General features: G+C 39.1%; 1 protein-coding gene across 2 annotated transcripts in view; it reads left to right on the forward strand.

Moving 5' to 3' along the window:
- Positions 1–19,586, forward strand: part of tbc1d22a (TBC1 domain family, member 22a) — a 125,198-nt gene that overhangs the window by 35,880 nt on the left and 69,732 nt on the right. The window contains exons 8-9 of one of the 2 annotated variants that reach the window (XM_030149303.1): positions 488–550; positions 4,931–5,045. In XM_030149303.1, coding sequence (XP_030005163.1) covers positions 488–550; positions 4,931–5,045 — 178 coding nt within the window. Of the gene's footprint in view, positions 1–487; positions 551–1,040; positions 1,107–4,930; positions 5,046–19,586 lie in introns of both variants that reach the window. The other variant, XM_030149302.1, reaches the window with a different exon arrangement.

The following is a 19,586-nucleotide window of genomic DNA, read 5'->3' on the forward strand; positions in this document are numbered from 1 at the left end:
CAGGTAGTAAAATATGCCAAATGGATTTTATAGGGTCTATGTTAATATTGGACCTATTACAGCAGGTAGACATAAGACCTGTATGACTAATATAGCATCAACATATCAAACAAAGTTGGTGTTCATCACAGACTTTCCTCATGGTGTAGACCTTTTTTCTGCTGTAGCTGGCCCAGAACAGGCCTCTGAAGAGAATGATAAGGTAACTGCAATTTTAAGCTTAGCTTTTGAAATTCTTCATTTAGTACAAAGCAATGATTCCCCCATCTCTTTTACTGAAACTGCAACAAGAGAGCATAATTTCAGGGCCTTTTCGTGGAAACTGTTTTAGAGTGCGCACTTGTGAAGGTATGCAAGTGTTGTCTTTGAGCAAGACCTTTAAAAATGAGTAAAACAAGGAGATGAGCTTAAAGTGGATTTGTACAGTGGCACTCTAGATGGTATTTGTGTGTATGTCTAACACCTTTCTTTCCCATGTTGCTGTCAGATCCACATAGACATTCCTAGGATGAGCCCTGAGTCTTTGGTGCTGCAGCCAAAGGTGACAGAGGTAAGGTGGACAGAGTGGAAAGGACTGTGGATACGGCTCAATCCCCAGTCCTGTCAGTAACAAGCCATACACTCTCACAAACAGTGTGGCCTTGTCAGGGCTGTTTCAGTTGGCTTGGCTCCAGCTGCTGGCCTGCATCCGTCTGACTCCCTTTGACAAATCTGTCTTGCTGTCGTATCGTTCATCTATGGGGCTGACTCTCTGAAATGGCATAAGGGTGGTCTAAAACTCTACATAAACACAATCTCACAAACATATAAATACACTCTAATGCACTTTTATCACAGTCACAGCTCAACATACACAGGCACACATGTGAGACCACCACTGCTATCCATTTCAGACCACCGATCCCTGTCTGCCTTCAATCAAGAACACCAATACACTAACTGTTGCTATCTCTCTCCGTCTCTGTCTTGTGATGGCAAAATCCCGCTAACCTGCCCGTTGCTTCAGTGTTTGTCTTTTTTCTCTCTTTCTCTCTCTGCAGATTCACATTGACATACCGAGAACTAATCCTCTTATTCCTCTCTTTCAACAAGCTTCTGTCCAAGAGGTGAGACCCCCTCCCTGCTGCACACACACCACCTCATGTAGCAGGGTTTTCCCCCACTGCTTAGGGGTAAATATTGGTGGCAACTTCAGTCAGTGGCTGTGCGGTGCACTGACTTTTTACTTGAAACAAAGATAAAGCAAATATGTATCGGAGTAGATTGAAGATGGGTTTAACTTGTCAGAGTAAAGGAAAGTATTGCTTTCTGTGTATATTGTCATAAAACTAAAATATTCAATAAGAAGACATGACAAGAAGAATACAAATGGACAGTTTGTTTTTCTTCTCTGCCATCAAGTTGGGAGGGGGAAACCTTTGCTACAGCACACTGCATGGACTGGCATGGATGCACCCACACACAAAAACACATAACACATAAACTATGTGCAAACATTAAAGTATTATATCATATGTGCATTCACACATATGGTCAGACACACACAAAGATGTTCACTCTGCATGATTAGCACCATTTGTTTTGTTTTGATGGTGTTACTTAACAAAACACTGTGGGACACTATGTGTGGATATAGGTTAATTATCTTAAAAATCTCTTACACACCATGTTTAATAACATAATAAGTTTTGGTGGTAGTTAGGGCATATTAGGAAAACACACAGCTAGACGCACTTCTGGAGTCTTCATTGTTAACCCAATACTTTGGATATCAGTGTTACTTAAACACTTAAAATGTAAATGAAGTTCAAGGCACATTTTTCTGTGGCAGTGTTAAGAAAACTTGAGCATGTGTATAGGACAGACCTAAGGGACTGTCTGTGCAGCTTCACCACCGGCTTAACATGGAAATTAACTAGATGCCATGAAGATCTATGGGGTTAAGTTGATGTTATTATTCGAGTGCTTCTGGGAGGTTTGGCCATACACAGAACCACTGACAGAGAAGCAGAGAACTGAAAACATTGATAGGAAAATCCCATAATGAGGTGCAGGCTAATGAGGTGGACCTGCCTGTGAACTGCTGTGTCTACACACCTGCAGTGACGTGTGAGCAAATGCAAATGTATATTCTACTGGAGGCATACAGAGAGGCAAGCAAGGAGATATTGTAGCATTTATCAATGCACAAACTCAGACATGTACAAGCACATTTATGGGCGCACAGAGACAACCTCTGTCACACTCGGCACCCCTGGCAGTGGCAGCGCTTTTTGCCCCTGTCTTGTACAGTCTTATGCAGTTCATGGCCATGGCAGGAGGAAGCTCTGCAGAGTGGCTCTTTACTCATACCTCTCTATGGCTCTTTTCTTGCCTTCTATCTTATGTACAGTATGTGCTGTATATATTCTTTGTATTTCACCCTTTACCTCCTGTCTCCTCTCATATTCCCAGAACTCTTGTCTCTTTCCCTTGCATCCCCTTTCACCGAGTCTGCCCTCTTTGTGTGCACAATGAAAGCCACCAGTCTGCATTGAAATATTCAAGCTGCGTGCTTCTCATATATTTTGGTATGCAACAGACTCCAAAGGGCCTTTTTTATATGGTTATGCTTGCTGCGGCACCACCTGAAAATCACCTCTGCTTCATTTCATTCAATTGTTTGTGTCTGTGCTACACTCATGGGACCCAAAGAGATTTAGTCGAGATAGAAAGCAGTCAACAGTCTGTTCCATTCTGGGGAAGGAGGAAAACTGAAGCAATTCTACAGTGATTTCCTAAGTGGCATCTAAGTGTTTGAGTTTTTCTTCTTTTGGAGAACAATACAGTCTTCACGAGATGTTGATAATCAGCAATTACAAGTTTGAGACGTGAAAAGAAAAACAGCCCTCGAGTTGTAATTACAGGCTGAAAGAGCAGGATTCGTCATAGTCCTTGGTGTCTGCTGTGTTAAGAACCTTGCTTTCTTTTTACATTTGAAACATTTAGCTGATGCTTTTCAAATTAATTGCCAGGACTTAGTGCAAAGGAAGCACTTTAGTGTGGCAGTTGATGGAGCCCGCGTTCTTTTAACACTGGGATCGTATTAAAGTTCCAGAACCTTTCTCTGCCCCTCTCACGTTGTGTGTGTAAAACATTTTGTTGTATCAGTTTCCTTCCTACATCCTGATATTATTCTTATTTGGGTCCTGGGGGCTTGGTTCTAATGGAACAGAGCCATAGTGTTATGACCCAGGAGACACATGAAAGCTGATTGCTTGCCCTAGAAATGTACCACATTATGAGTGGAACGTGGAAATTAATGTGAGATTAACATGATTTACAAGAATCTTGTTTGCTGCCTTGCGAGAATTCAGTGAACTCTGGTTAAACCTGAAAATGATAGTTGAGTTCGCATTTGAAGCCATCTGTGTCTCTGTATGTTTCACATACAAACATTACCACATACAAACACAGTCTGGTGGGACTCTTTGGCCTTGGAAAAGTGGGTTTGGATTTGTGCATGGATGTACGTGCATTTTCATGCAGTACATTTCTGTGTGTAGGTGCCAGTGTGAAATATTCATGTCAGCTTTTGAGGTTGCATGAAAAGAAAGTCCCATTACCCGCTCCCCTGCTAACACCAGCACCTCTCTCTGTTTGATGGATGGGACTTTGATAAGGAAAGAGGAGGTGTGAGATGTGGAGCCAGGTAAAGGAGAAAGTGTAAGGGAAAGCCAGATAGAAATACATTTTACCAATCTCTCAGACTGCGTAAACATTGATTGAATTACGTTAAATAAAAATGAGTAGGACTGCATGCACACCTTCCAAAAAACCTGTCCGTGGCCATGCTTTTTCCCATAAAACAATGAGATATGAGGTTATTTAGAAAGTGACAAACATGACATATCCCCCCAAAAAATAAGAAAGTACTTGATGGGTGTGGTACATCAAGTTGCGAGAGAGTGTGTGTATTTTGGGGAAATCCATTTGCACACCAGAAAAAAAAAAACAAGCTAAACATCAAGCCGCCTCTAATTCACTGAGGCTGACAGCATTAAACAGCCACCCATAACGAAGATGGAAGTGTTTGCCTTGCAAAAATATTGAGAAGCAGGAAGAGAGTGAGAGAGGAGCAAGAGACAGAGACAAACTGACTGAAAAAAAGATGAGAGGAGGGAGGAGACCAGCACCAAAGAAAACAAAGTTCAAAGTGAGCTTTTTGTGTATGGGGAAAAATGCAGCTGTATTGTGAGGTGTTTTTCACCATCCAGAAAAGTGCCGATTTTTGCTAGTGTCATAACCTAACCGGAAAACAGCAAGAGATATTTTAAGATTCTTTTACATGTAAGGACTTGTAACAAAAAACCTTGGGTTTTATATTGTATAGATTAAAATCTAAAGTAGCATGATAAAGTCTCAGGATTGAGAGCAATTACTGGAATATTTTCCACCATCTGTAGCCTTGATTAGGTTCAGTGAATCCCTTGTCTTTCTCCGTTAATGTAAAAAGATGATTGGAGAGAAATTATCATGGTTAAAATAAATAAATTTAGCCTTTAACAGCTTTATCCCCATGTGTACTGTTCAAACCACACTCCCACAGCAAATTGGACTGTGTCTATATTGCTGCTTTCCTTTTACCAGCTTGGCATGCCTCAGATTGCAACTGATTTTTACTACCGCTTTCCATACCTCACTCACTTTCTCAGATTTACCCTTTTATGACTGATAGCTCTAATTTTATCATACATAAATTGCTTTGAAAGTAATGTTTTTAACATGTGTTTGAATGTGTGGAAGTTAAAATGACTAGTTAACAAAAAAAATGAATACTTAACAAAAAATAATCATGTTGTGATTTTGGAACTTCTATTTATTTTAATTATTTATTGCTTTTCTCCATAGACTGCAGAGGTAATGCCATGTCTCTGTTTATGTTTGTAAGATTTTTGAGCGCATCCTGTTTATCTGGGCCATCCGTCACCCTGCCAGCGGCTACGTACAAGGCATCAATGACCTGGTCACACCGTTCTTCGTCGTCTATGTCTTTGAATACATTGGTGAGTGTTATTTCTTCCCTATCTTTTTGCCTGTTGTGTTTTTGCCAAGATATTTTTAATTAAATATACATTCAGTTTGTCACTTGCCAATTGTACCTTTCACTTCGGCACAATATCCTATTGACAGGAGAATTAGTCATCATATTTTCCCCGGAGTGCGGCTCTCCAAAGTGCAGAGTAGCATCTCTGTAGACTTGCTGGGTCATCTCGAAAAGTCACAAAGAATCAACCGTAGCAGCATCTAGATTGTCTTGCAACTTTGTGGCAATTGAACAGCAGCCTATGCCCTGTATACCACTCTCTTTTCTTCCATTTCTTCTCATTTATGTGTACATTTCATTGCCAACCTGTGTTTAAATGTGTTTATCCCCAAACATCCTCTATAAGTGATATGATTGAACTGAGTGTTTACTTGGCATAACGTGTAGGCGTATGTGTGCTCATCTATGCGTACCACATCCTTCTCTCCAGAGCACTCCCGCTGTGTGAGTTTAAGTCCCACATTTAGGATGATAAATGTCTTAGTTTTTTCTCACATCACTTTGACAGTATAAACATGCATTACTCTATTAATCCAGCACACACAGACTCAATGACTAGTATGTACACTGAATTTAACTGATCTCCAAAAGTGCATTAGAATAATAAATATCAATGACTCAAATAATATTGTCTTATTGACTAATGTAGTATTCTACATTAGCTGTGTTTATCCCACCAACATCTATGGTATGTTCATTTGGTTTCTTTGGGTTGTTACCCTTTGATGTATATTTTAAATTTCTGTCTTGGTTTCTAAACTGAATGTTTCTGTCTTATTTTTATGAATGCAAGTCATCTGCTGCTGACCTCCCTGTCAGTTCCTTGGATACCATCAAAGATCCACTGTACAAAGATGGTTTAGCGTATATGCAGTCAATCCTATAGTGAACTTCCTGTGGCTGATATATGGTCTAAGCACAATAATAATACAAACATCATATAGATACAGATATAGATAAACTTAATTCATCATCAGGGAGAAATTCACATCTCCATCATGTCAAGAAAAAGAAAGACAAAGAAAAATACAGAAGTAAACAAGAAAAGCACCCAGAGAGCATAGACCTCCACCAAGGCAGGTCCCTAACCCTAACCCTAACCCCCCACCCCTGATCACCACCAAAATTTAATCATTTCTTCCTTGTGCCAGTATCAACATTTCCTGAAAATCTGTCCATAACTTTTTGAGTTATCTTGCTAACAAACAAACAAACACACACACGCACACAAACACACAAAGCAATCACAATACCTCCTGGCGGAGGTAACAACCAGTTCTCACACTACGGTATTGAAGAGTCTGAGCGCATGGGAGGTAAATCATATATTTTATCGTTTCGTTTCGTATCGTATCATATCGTATTATATCAGGTAACTCATGCTATTTTATCATAATCTCACTTTATTTTTTACTTTACTTGCTTGTTTTTACCTCCTTAGACAAGGTTTACGTTACACTAAATCTTTTGCTGAGTCACAGTCAGGCCTGTATACTCTCTCCTGTTCTGTGTGTCTGAAAAATGTAATTTTAGAAGATTGGTGATTTGGTCATGTCAGAGGAGAAACCCACATGACACTGCAAAAAAGAAATTGCTCTCTCTTTTTGTCCCCCCACGTCTCCTTTAAAGCCATTACTTAATGGAAACCATACTCAATGCTCAGATTCCCTTATCCACTCTGAGCCAAATGTGTTCACTGAGGTACAATTAGCATCCAAAAGTTAAGCTGGTAAGCATGCAAGAGGTTGACTGAGGTGACTGCTCTGTGTTGTGTTTAGCACACTGCACTTTATTCAGAGGTAATTAGTGTTTGGTTGTTCTTTAGATAGAAAAAGAGTCTATCTACATTAGGGGTGTAGCGGTGCAGTACGTTTTCGGTACAGGGGTCTTGAGTTTGATACATTTTCGGTACAGTGAAGGAGACCGGGGGGGGGGGGGGGGGGGGGGGGGGGGGCTATTGGCTGTGAGTTTGTTTAGTCAAATAATGAGAGAAAATGTGTTTGTTTGAAAGGTTTTTTTTTTATATAATTCATGATGATTTAAGAATACGTTTTGTGATATACAGCTTTATATTAACATTGGCTGGAACAGTGTAAATAGGTTACTGTAGCTTTAAGAGGGTTCTTGTTGGCATGTGAACGGCTGGCTCAGGAGCTCTCTGTCACTCATGAATTTTACATGGATAGAGCCATACGGTTTTCTTACCATAGTATTGTTTGATGACCAGGAAAACGCCAAGTTAAAGTTTCTATAAAAGCATACTGTGGATTAAAGTTTATGTTAATGCTTTTACATTGGATCCCAGTAAAGTTCTGTTCTCCTTTCAATGAAACATACACGAGTTAAGCCAAGGCAATACAATCTGTGACCACACACACACTTCGAATGTCCAACCTGGCTTCTGTGCCTCTGTTATACTCTCTGTTGTCTCAGAATGGGTTCAGCTTGCTGCCATCCTCTGCCTCCTGAGTGTTTGCGTTCTTTACATAGGCTACAAGTATTTGTTCAGTACACCTCCATATTCTATCGAAGGCCCCGAACTGAAACGGTTCAGTACAAACGAGTGTACCATTACCATTACACCCCTAATTTACATTACTGTTGAGTAGACCAAGTAAAAAGCACAAGGTTGGTTCTGTACAGCCATTAAATATTTACTCACAAAACTGTTTAGGATGCAGCGATTGATGGAGTAGGACAATACTTAAAATTACAATTGGCCGGTTACTGTATGCATATGAACTGTGGTTAACTGAATCTTCAAGCCCTTCCATTATCTTTGAATGAGCACAAATCCAATTATTGAAATTTTCACACCTTTAATAGCAGAAGAGGTAAATATCAGCCACTACCATCAGCAAGTAGCAGCTCATACCTGTGTTCAGTGCATTTCTGAAAATTGGTGTCTTAAAAATAAGATTAGCTGTGATTATGATTTGTTTATGCATCATGTGTCACACATTGATTTTACGCAAAATATATTTGGCACCATTTTTTAAAAGAATCTCACCAAATTTAAGAAGCAATTTTTCCTTGAATTGAGAATTTGGGGCTAATTTACAGTGTTTGAATAGCACTGATGAAATGTCCAAACCAGCTTGACTACTTGTAAGCACAGTACATGTGAAAGAGAAACTCTGTTGACTTGTTTTTTCTTCATTAAGCCTCTCATGTCCCTCACTTTTTCTTCATTAGCAGGTTCTCCAGTGTCTTGTTTTGCCTTCCTTTTTCTATCGCTGTCCTTTCTTTATCCATACCTCCCTCTGCATTTGTTTCTCTTCTTTCTTTATCTTTCTCTGTGGGTGAGAGACTCTTGTCAGATCTTCAAAGCATTACCCCATGCTTTGTTCCCCTGCATCTCCATGTGCTGATGAGCTTTGAATAACATACACAGCCAACAAACCTTCAAACGTGCCTGGTTGCCATCTTACATGGTGGGTTGATGCACTGTGTCGTTGTTGTTAGGTGCTCTTGTTTTCTGATGGAGAGAGAGCCAAAACAGAGAGAGGTTTGGCTCTTTCATGAGGTGGGTCTAATTCTACTCCTTTGTGGAAGGGTAGGAATTGTGAGATATACTCTCTCATGTTTTCATACTCTCTCATGTTTCGGTGCTCTCTTGCACTCTCCGGCTGTCTCTCTTGCTCTCTTGCCTTCTTGTTTTCTTTCTTCTATTACGTTACACTCCCCCATCCTCTCTCTGTCTTTTCCTCCTTGCTTTGTGAGTATGCTGAATGCAATCTGAATCAGGATGTTTACTCTCTCATGTCAGAATTCATATGTTCAAGACACATTACACTTTTACTATTGCACATTTTGGAAGCATGCAACCTCTCTAACATCTATGTGACTCCTTTTCTGAATTAGGTCAAAGACTGATCTGTCAAATCAAAGCAAACATGAGCATATTTTTAAGAAATATAAAGACTGAACAAGTACAAGTTAGTAATGAGTAACAAGTCAAATGACAAAAGGTGAAGGAGGGCTTATTTCAGGTTGTTGTGTTCAACCTCCTCCATACAGCATGTGTGGTTTTAGTTTACGTCCCTTTTTTGTCCCAGTGTCTACATCTCTCACTTTTCTTTTTTAGCTCTCTTGCTCTCAGTTGTTTCTGTGTTCTTTTGCCACATAACAGCCTTGAATCAGAATGCTTGTTCCGCTGCCATCCACTCCATTTCCCTTTTGATGATGCAATACAGAGCGATAGCTCGACCTTTTAAGCACTTCACAGCACTCCTCCTTTTTTTTTCTCCCTGTCACCAAATTTCATTAACACTTGACCGTTAATCCAAATTGAAAAGTTCAAATTGTTAGGTTATTGATAAACTCTTCTGATGCCATGGAAGGAAAATAGCACTGCACTTGTGTATCCACATGGAATATAGCAATCTACCTACGCGCCCGCTTACCAAAGCAGCCATTGATTTGGTGAGTCTATTGCTCTTGCTCCCCAGCTGTCAGATATTACTTTGCTTTTGTCTTCTCCCTATCTTCCGCAGTGTAGTACCTCTCCCATTAGCCGACAATAAAAGTCATCTAATTAAGGCCGGGATGGGCCATGACAGGCCAAGGAGTCGGGCCAGTCCTCCTTTAATGTGAAGCGGCCATTGATTGGTCCGTGGATCCATAATGTAATCTGCATGCCAGTGTCTAAGTATGGATCCACACAGAAGAAAGATGAGAACAAGGGAGCAAGTTAGACAGACGAGAAAAGAGACCCAGGTAGTATATTTGAAATAGGTTTTCACTTATTTCAGAGAGGTGATGGCTTGACAGAAAGAACACAGCCTTGAGTGAAAGAGAACCAGAACCCAAATGGAGACAAAGTAGTAGAAAATAACAGCAGCCAGAGTGTCTCTTGGCAGGCTTAAGAGTAAGAGAGAGTGAGGGCATGGGGGTTGACAGAGGGGGACAAACAACAGGGCAGGAAAACAAGATTTTCAAAAGGGGAAAATGAAACAAAAAGTGCCCCCACGCTGTTAGGAAACATCCCAGCCAGGCCGTCCTTCCTCCTGTCAATGAAGAGATGAAGCCGAGTGCACCCTATCACAGTCCCCCACTTTGAAGTTGTACTTGTCGTGTCAAACATAAACCAGCTAGCAACACCGTCTCTATTGTCAGTATTTCATGAAGTAGGAGAGTTCACTAAATTTTACACAGTGTTTCATATGCAAAGGATGTATTTGTCTCACTACAAAGCTGACCCTCACGAACGAATCCAAAGTAACATAGTGTCTGTTGTTTTCTAATATATGCATATTTTTCCCTTTTTTATATAGAGTAAAATATATGTTTCACAGATGATACTGTAAATTATATGACACATAAGATAGTGTCAGAATTTGTTCAAAGAAACATTTAACATGAGAAAGAGCACCAATCTTTTTATTTCACTTTCATGTTAGGTCTTGAAAGGTTTGTCTTGGCAAACATAGGATTTTATGGTAAAATATTAGGGCGCATTAAATAATCTAATTAATTTGTGACAAATGTTTATTGTTATCAACATTTATATTTAGTCATTTTGCGGCTACTGAACATATCTCATTTGATTTTTGTGTTTGGTGCATAATCAGTTTTCTCCATTGAGTTTTCTCCATGTTTTTCACCTTGTTTAACATTTCTGGAATTTATCGATCATTTCTTGTGGATTTTTTGAGATAAATAGTAGTATTTTGTGTTGAAGTACACACACATACTGTATATTAACCCATAAAGACTCAGTACTACTTTTTTGTGTCGGTTCCCAAATTAATTTTTTTCTCTATTTAACCTTTCTTAAGTAATTTATCACCATTTATTACAACATTGTCCCTGTAGTTTGCAATTTTTTTTAGTCAAAATCAGGTATTTTCCATTACTTAATTCACTGATCATATAAATGTTCATAAAAGCTCAGATTAAAGGTGAGGGTTATTGTATCAAAAACATAAAACTAAAGAAAAAGTGAGTTTTTCAGTGAAATATATCATTAATTGAACATAAACCCAATGTCTATGATTACTCCAACTTCATGGATTTTTCTGGTGAATTAACATTGTAGAAGATTACAGTGTTTCCACGGTAACTACAGAGCCTCTGAACATCCAAATGGGTCATATCTGATGACCCTGAAAAGATGAATAACTATTTTACACCAGCTATTTACATGTATTGATAGGATTAGTGGATCAACAGTTATTAAACATTTAAGACCAATAGACCAGTTGTATTTTATTCTTTTATTTTGGTTTTATTTGTTTTCTGTACAACACTTTGATCCACTGCGGTTGTTTTAAAGTGCTTTACAAATAAAGTTGGACTGGATTGGAGTAGATGGTTGTGGTCACTGGTAGCTGTTTGGGTCTTTATGGGTTAATATCATACACACATTTTAGTTAGTGTTTTGTCAGTTACAAAAATAATCCTTGACATTGCTCATAAAGAAGAAGAAATGCCACAGTATTCTTTCAGTATAATCAAATGAAAAAAAAATAAAGCAATTTTTCTGTGTGAGGCAAAAAAAAAAAAAAAAAAAATGTATTCTCTGTCATCATGTGGCATATGTTGTCGTTGACTTAGTGGTCAGAGATTCCTACAAAATGGATGAAGTCAAAATTAAAATGTACATGGTTAAGTATGTCTTCAAATTTAAATGCATTTTATTGCAATTGAAGCATAGGCTCATTTCAAAATGGGAAAGGGGAAAAAAAAAGAGAAACTTTAGGCATTTACACAAGTCAGCAGACATCACTTAGTATGGGGCAAACAGAGGTAAGGGAAAAAAAATGTTGTGTCCAACTAGAGGTATGTGCAAAGTCAGAAAGGTTCAGAGATGTGTCCTTGTAGGTATTAAGGGAGATGGAGGGGATAAGGAGCAAGAAGTGCGACATCTCTGTATGACAGAGCAACTAGAGTGCTGTGGAAATTGGTGCATGTGTATGCTTTAGTCTGCCTTTCCTTTTTAAACCAAGACTCCTCAGATCCCTAGATGCACACATGTCCTCAAGAAGCTACTTAAAGCTTTCCCAAATGGAGAAAAAAACCCTGCTCTTTAGCTTTATAGCCACACACATCTTCTTCAGGTACATTTGCAGTAGATGCATGAAATTTTTAGTCAGATCTTAGGAAGTCACAATTTTCTGTCATCCAGTTTTGTAAGTATTTTACATGGGTTTAAATGGTTTACTTCAGGAGCAAAACATGCTTTAAAAGCAGCGGGGCTCTTGTTAAGATTAGATGAGGTTTATGTGTTTTTGTGTAAGTTAACTGCAGCTCTTGTTGTACACAGTTTTATGGATCCAAAGTCAGTCTCTGTTTATGTTGACTGCAGTGACCCTGTTATGTTTCTAGAAATAGAGTGGAGCAATTATGCTGCTGTAGAATTTCGCTCTCATATTTGCTGTACTACAAATAAATCCTGGTGTTGTTTTTTTGAAAACGAGATGACATTTTTTTTTTTTTTTTTTTTGTCAAATATTGACATTTGTACGATGGGTAATGTACAGACATGTTTGTAACTGAAAGCGAAAGTGTGGGTTTAGTTATTTGTGTAGACATAACTGCTGTGAAACAATCAGGAAATAGTTTTTTATTTCTGTGATTTAACTTTGTTCTGGCCAATACTGCTGTTGCTCTTTAGCTTGCTTGGCCAGTATCCCTCTGTCTCTGTCTCCCTCACTCTGTTCCAGTTTTGTGCTGCAATACATATGCATGTTCTGAAATAAATGAAATTATGCATAACTTATGAGACTCAACCGCCAAGCACCAGCGTATAAATATCTGATAGCAACATAAGATTTTCATATGACGCTATGTTTGTTACCTGATATTATAAACAGACTGTGTGTCCCTGTGTCTGAGTCAACAGAGAGAGGAAAAAAAAAATGTCAGTATTACTTTGTTTTATTTTCTGGACTGTGGTGGGAATTTAATGAACACTTTCAACACATTTGTTTCTAATTGTAATTTATATGATGATGGTTTTGAAATTCAGACACACTTAACATGTAGGCCTGGGTTTTCTTATTATTTTTGTTTGTGTTTCAGAGGATGACGATCAGTTGATGGCTTTGATGGTTTTATTGAAAATTGGTGACTCATGGAAGATGATCTCTTTCTTAAAGTACAAAGATGCTATTAAACAAGATCTGAATATACTTCCTTTGTATTGACTCTGCAGTAGTCATTTTATTTTATTTATTTATTAATTTAGAACATGCAAAGAAACAAAATAAAACAAAACAAAGTAAAATAACATTTAAATGTACAGAATCTGTCTTCAAGTATGAGTCTGAATGTGCATGGTCGAAAAGGAGCAGGAAGAAGTATAAACTTATTTAATCCAACCCCTCAAGTGGTTTTACACCTTTACCACTTACTTAATACATGAATCAAACAATACATTTTTCCTAATTTAGCATTCACCCACAACTACAACATAATGCAGTAATTGAATTATGCACAACAGTATGATCATGTTAGTACAGTCATTCAAACAGACATCAACAATTCAGCAATTTTCTTCAATAATTACATCATATTTATCAATACAACATTATCCATAAACAAACATCCCTTGTTGGCATTATTAAATACTAGTTTTTGTATTAGTTGTAATACTTCAGTAGTAGTATTATTTTAGCATTCCTTTTTTCAAGCTTCAGATTGAAGAAAGAAAAAAAAAGCAAATTTTCGTGATTAATTGCAGCAAACTGTTCTGATACAGAGGAGGATTGTTGAACATATCCTGCTCTGTGTGTGCATTAGTCTATTCATCTTAATGCTTGTGCTGGTCTTTATGTATGGTTTTTTCCATATGTGACATAGTACAATGCTTAGCCTTCTCTCATTATGCTTTGCTGCAAATTAATCTGGCAGTCTCCAAATGCGAGAGCGCTACAGGGGCTGTCTTGGAAAGACATGTAAAAGCTGTTAATGTGGCACGTATGGTACAATAGAACCTATATCCCTATGAAGGACTGCACTCTCATTTCCTTTGAACAGAAACTGGCCGTGTTCTCTCACAGTCAGTGTGTGGCCTGGATCACTTATATACTGACACACACGCACAACTTCTGCATTGTGTGTGAGCAGGGGTGCGGCATTGCAGATAGACTGGCTTGGTGAAGCACCCTGGGACAAAGCTGGGAAGATGGAAACATACTGTCAGTCAGCTGTGATGAAATGCCTGCAGGAGTGTAACACCAAACACATACACACACACACAAACACACACACACAGGCCACAAACCAGTGAGTTGAACTCCAGAAAATACAGACAGAACACAGACCACAGCTGGTGACATCTATACATGGGAAGAAACATAGATTCTTTAACTGAAATACCCTGATTCGAGTTAAAATGTTTGTTTTTTTTTAAACAAAAATGCACCAAATCTCTTTTTGTTTAAGGCCAAGCTTTTAAAATTCATTGCCATCTGTTTTCTCCCATACCTTTCCCTGTCTCCCTTTGTCACATTACTCCCTCTCTGATCTGTTGTGTATTTACTGGCATGGAGCTTTGGCTGTAGTACATAGTGTACCATATCATGCTGCGCTATACTATGTTCATTTGTATTTCCACTGAATCCTCACTTCAGGGGATTATAGTAATGAACTGCCCTGTAACATGGGTGGTCATAGAAGGACAGCACTGAGTTCTGAGCACTTGATATGTTCAAGTATCATTATTACAGAAATCCTCTCCTCTTTCCCTCGTTCTGTTCATCTGCCTGTTTGTCCATCTATAGATTGAACAATCTGTGGAGTGAATCTCGGCCAGTAGGCTGTTAACTAATATCGGCTTCTTTCTCCCCATGGTCTGGCCACCATTGGTCGAGCCTTCTATTCCAAGTCTCTCTCTGATTAACGGCTGTTATTAGCTCTAATGAGCTGCTTAGTGATTGCCCGAGCACAGCTGCTGACATCCAGCAGGAACACTGTCTTTTCTACTTTGGTACTTATCTACTTCTGCTGTCTCTAATTTCTCCTGCTTTAATCATTTGGCGAAGGCATTGTTTTACTCAAGACAGGTTGAGATTTGTTCTTCAATTTTCTTTGACGTTGTCTCTCTTTGTGTCTCTCTCGACTTGAGTCTAGTCTTGGTCTCCACTCTTATATTTGGTTTAGAATGCAATCACAGTGTTTCTCAGGTTAAGTAATAGCATTTGGCCTGGAGAAATTGAATCGGCCTTGTGTTTTTGACCCTCAGTCTCAGTCTTTGTCTACCTTTTTCGGCATGAATGTCTCGTTTATTCCTCTGAAATATCTTCTTTACCCTTAGACTTTTGATCATTGTCATTTACATTCATTTTCTCCATCTGTCACATGAAATAGGTGTTGCTAGATATCCCCATACATCTAGCCTATATCTTTCTTGACATCTGAGTATGCATTTTCAGGCAGTCAGAATGGAAGTATTATTACAAAACTGCAATTTACCAAGGGATGTTTTTCATTTGTTGTTGTTCTTTGAATAATTGGGTGCTATTAACCTTATTTGGCCTGGGGTGGACACCACAAAGATCACTGTCAGTGGTTGAAAATAGGATATATGAAGCTTAAAATCAATAGTTCATCTGCATCCAGCTTGATCTTATTTCCCAGCATTACCAGAGATACTCTCATCGCTCCTGATAAAAAGCAATAGAGCTCAGAAATGATCCAGAGAAATAGTTCTGTCAAAAAATGATTTATCTTCTGTGAATAATCGCAGGGGTTATTGAATATTTTTAGATTAAGTTAATTACTTGACTATAAAAAGCCATAAATTGAAGCTCTCCTCAACGAAAAGCTTCAGATCTCTCCATTTCTCGTTCTCTCTGTCAGCCGTGTGATTGAAAAAAAAAAAAATCTGTTTTATCATTCTGTCACCAGCGAGACGCGTTCCGCTTGACCTGATGCAATTGGAGGCAATTGAAACAGTCATCTTACCGTGCTGCTGCGCTGGTGGTGTGTGGTGTTTTGAGTTGCATCATGTCCATGTGCTCATACATGCACTTGCGCACAAAGACAAACACAGACACAGAATTCTGGGCACTTCTGAAACAAATGCAGTCATGTACGAAGGCACACACAAAGGATCTGGACAAGCACACACACTCACACACATCTCCAACACCCGTATGGTCTAGTGTTGTGTATGTGGCAGTGCAGGAATGTGCCTCCCTTGAGGTGTCTCTCACCGCTCTGCACGTCGACTGTCTATGTGTTTAAACGTGTCTGCTGCCGTTCATAATGTCTGCTTATTACTGATCCGCTAATGTTTTTTCTTCCTAACTAAGCCTGCAGATTACACACACTAATGACTTAATGGACTGATCCTTCACTTACATCTCAGGAAACCTTCGTTCTACTCCCAAATGTGTCTCCTGCATTAGGCAGGCAGATTTAGTACGTGTCAACTGTAATGGAAACTTTTAATGATTAAAAAGGTTTATAGGTTACATTTAACTCGTTTATTTTAACATGATTGGATTCTTCCCTGTTTAATACCTGTATTGTAAACCATATCTCTTGACATATAATTTGCTTATCTATACTCATTGTTCATTAAAAGGGGAAATTAGAATTGCATGAAATTCATACTAAAAATGCAACCCAGTGGTTGACAGTTAGATAAATGTTGTTTAAACACCCGTATGCTTAAACTAAGCTCCTGTTACTAATAGAAACACCAAAACAGAGTAGTTGTCTCTGTTGTCTTTAAATTACTGTGATTGTAGCCAGTGTTCCATATCAAAAAAATATACAGATTACTCAAGCTAAATGGATAAGATATTTTTCATTAAAATGCATTTGCTGCGTTCTATTTAAATGCTAAAATAGCTCAATAAGACTTTATACTGTGTATTGAAGGTAGGATAATATTGTATACTTACGGTATGACAAGAAGGCATTACCCTACTATGTGCGTATAAATTACAGGTTAAAAAGAGAGAACAATGTATTTGTCTTTGCATTACTGAACTCAATGGCATATCCATTTCATGCAGCGTACACATAAATTGGAGGTTGCTTTGGATAAATTCTTATTTGTCCAATTCAGATATGCATTTTGAAACCCACACTTTACTACCACAGTGATATTTTGGTAGACCTCTGCATCTTTCTTAGTGAAAAGTGTGTTGACATTGAACTTCATGTGAGAGTTCGTTATGAATTATAACTAACTGGATCATCTCTTGAGCATTCTGGTGCTCGAGGTATTTTTTTCCAATTTCTGTGGAAGCAGAAAGTGGGATCAGAATACACACAATAGAAATCCCAGTCCATTTAGTGTATCTTTGGTGTCACCATGGTTGTATGACTTTAAGGCCTGTCAGCAGATATACTGCAGACATCTGTGCTGTACAATCGCACCTCAGGCCAGCATGAAGGGTGGAGTTGTGACAGCCTTGGAGTATGAGTAAAGATATTGGCTGCTATAGTAACAGTTAATGCATTGTGGTGGCCTTAATCAACATTAAACACTTTAAGCGTCCTCATACAAGACTCCATCATACCTCAGGGCAAGTGGATCATTATGTGTGCACATAGGCAGATATGGTATTAATAGCTGTATTCCATTTGATGTCAAGGACTTACATTATCTTGCCAACAGCTGTGGAGCCCGCTGTTTGATGTATGGACACACAGCTTATAGTGCAGATAGTTGAAGATGAGAACATTGCTGGAGTGATTGTGTAGATTTTATGGCCTAAAGCGTTCCTTATCACTGGTGAGGCTGAAGTTCAATGCTTTGAATGAGTAAGCTTAGTGGTGCTCTTTGAGGAAAATCCTTGTAACTTCTTAGAACTATGAAATAAAGACACTGGATAACTTCCTATTGACTGGCCCCCTTGGAAAGTAGACAGTGGGCTTCGGATAAATCTTAAAAACCCAAAGGTTTGTGTAAATCAAGGTATATGTTTTAAGAGAAAGTAATATTCGCTCAACACATCAAAAATGAAGACAGTGCTTCTTAGCTCTACTCATATCACTTTCTCTTGTTCTTTCACAATCAAACACATACACTCCTACCCCTCCCTCCCTTCTTTCACCTCCAGCTGTCTATTTTCATATTCTCACATCTTGTGTCTCACACCATCATAATTCCATTCTCATTGGCTTTAATCTTCTTTGACAGCATACATTTGTGTGTTTGTGCTTGTGACTGTAATTTTCTGTACGTGCTGTTAGTGTGTTGGTGACACCAAAACTGCCAGGTTGAGTCTCCTCTTAATTATCCAACTGTTTGAATGCCACCTCTCTGGAAAATGTTCCTCTCATTAACAGCTATGTTATCACACTAATTGTGTTACGGTAGGGAAATCACATGTTTCAGGCAGAGGCCTATGTGACAAGGGGGGGTGGAGGGATGTCAGAAGTACAAGGTGGTGGAAGCGTGACTTGCCAGTAGGTAACCCGTGTCTCCTTTTTAAGTCTGTGCCTTCTGCTGCATCACTTCGGTGTCATTCTGAAGGTGGAAGGAGGGCTGTGACATGTTTGGTGTCAACAACAAAATTGTACATCATTATGGTCATTAGATTTAACCTGAATCACAGCTGTAAATTGTAAGTAATGACTGCTTCACTTCATGTGATATTGTAAGCTGTGGATGCTGAAATCTTGTTAAAACCAACAGCATGCTCTCTGGCGGTATGCAACTTAAGTTAGCTTGTGATTAATCTAAACAAACAGAAGGGTGTCAAACGGGACTGTATTTTTTTATTGCCATTCGCTGTTTGCTCAGACACACACTCCCTCTCATGCTCAGCACACACACTTTATGATTACATCAGGCTAAACTAGCTCGTTTATCATCTTACATCACATTAACTTGTGGCCCATAGTTGTAGAGGGCAGATGGCAACACTTGCATGATTGTGTGTATTGTGTGTACCTGTGCGCGCCCATGTGACTGAATATGTAGGTGCACGCACTCAGTCTCTGGAGGTGTAACCCGGCTCTGCATGCCAAGCTGTGCCAAGTGCTCGCAGCTGGCAGCGACCAAGCAGTTGGTCTCCCTGGACAAGTTGCCCCCTGCGCCAGGACAAACAGGAAATGAGCCCTGGGGCCTGGCAGGAAACTGGCTACAGCCAATAGGAAGAGAGGTTAGGAAGTGGGAAGAAAGGGGGGGGGAGGAGAACAGCTTGGATAGACCCGATAGCAATAGCAGCAGAAGAGGTGTCAAAGTGTTGTTTAGGTGAAGAGAAGGGAACAAGAGAGAAGACACTACTGACACACCAAAGGAGAGATTGAGAGACTATCACAGGAAAGTCAAGGTAGAAAAAGGGAAATGAGTGATGCATTGATGATAGAGACATGAAGTGGCAGAGCTGAACCTGAAATTGAGATTAAGAGCTCAACTGAAATATGAGTTCTTGGAGACAGCTGCATCCCAAAATTAAATCTCTCTTTAACTGCTGTTTTTATGGGAGTGTTGTCTGTCGCTACAGAGATCAAACATCAAAGAAAGTGTATGATGTTTTTCCTCTTTCACGCAAATAATTACTGCTCCATGATCAGCGTGTTCGCTTTT

This window comes from Sphaeramia orbicularis, chromosome 12, assembly GCF_902148855.1.
Source record: "Sphaeramia orbicularis chromosome 12, fSphaOr1.1, whole genome shotgun sequence".
NCBI lineage: Eukaryota > Metazoa > Chordata > Actinopteri > Kurtiformes > Apogonidae > Sphaeramia > Sphaeramia orbicularis.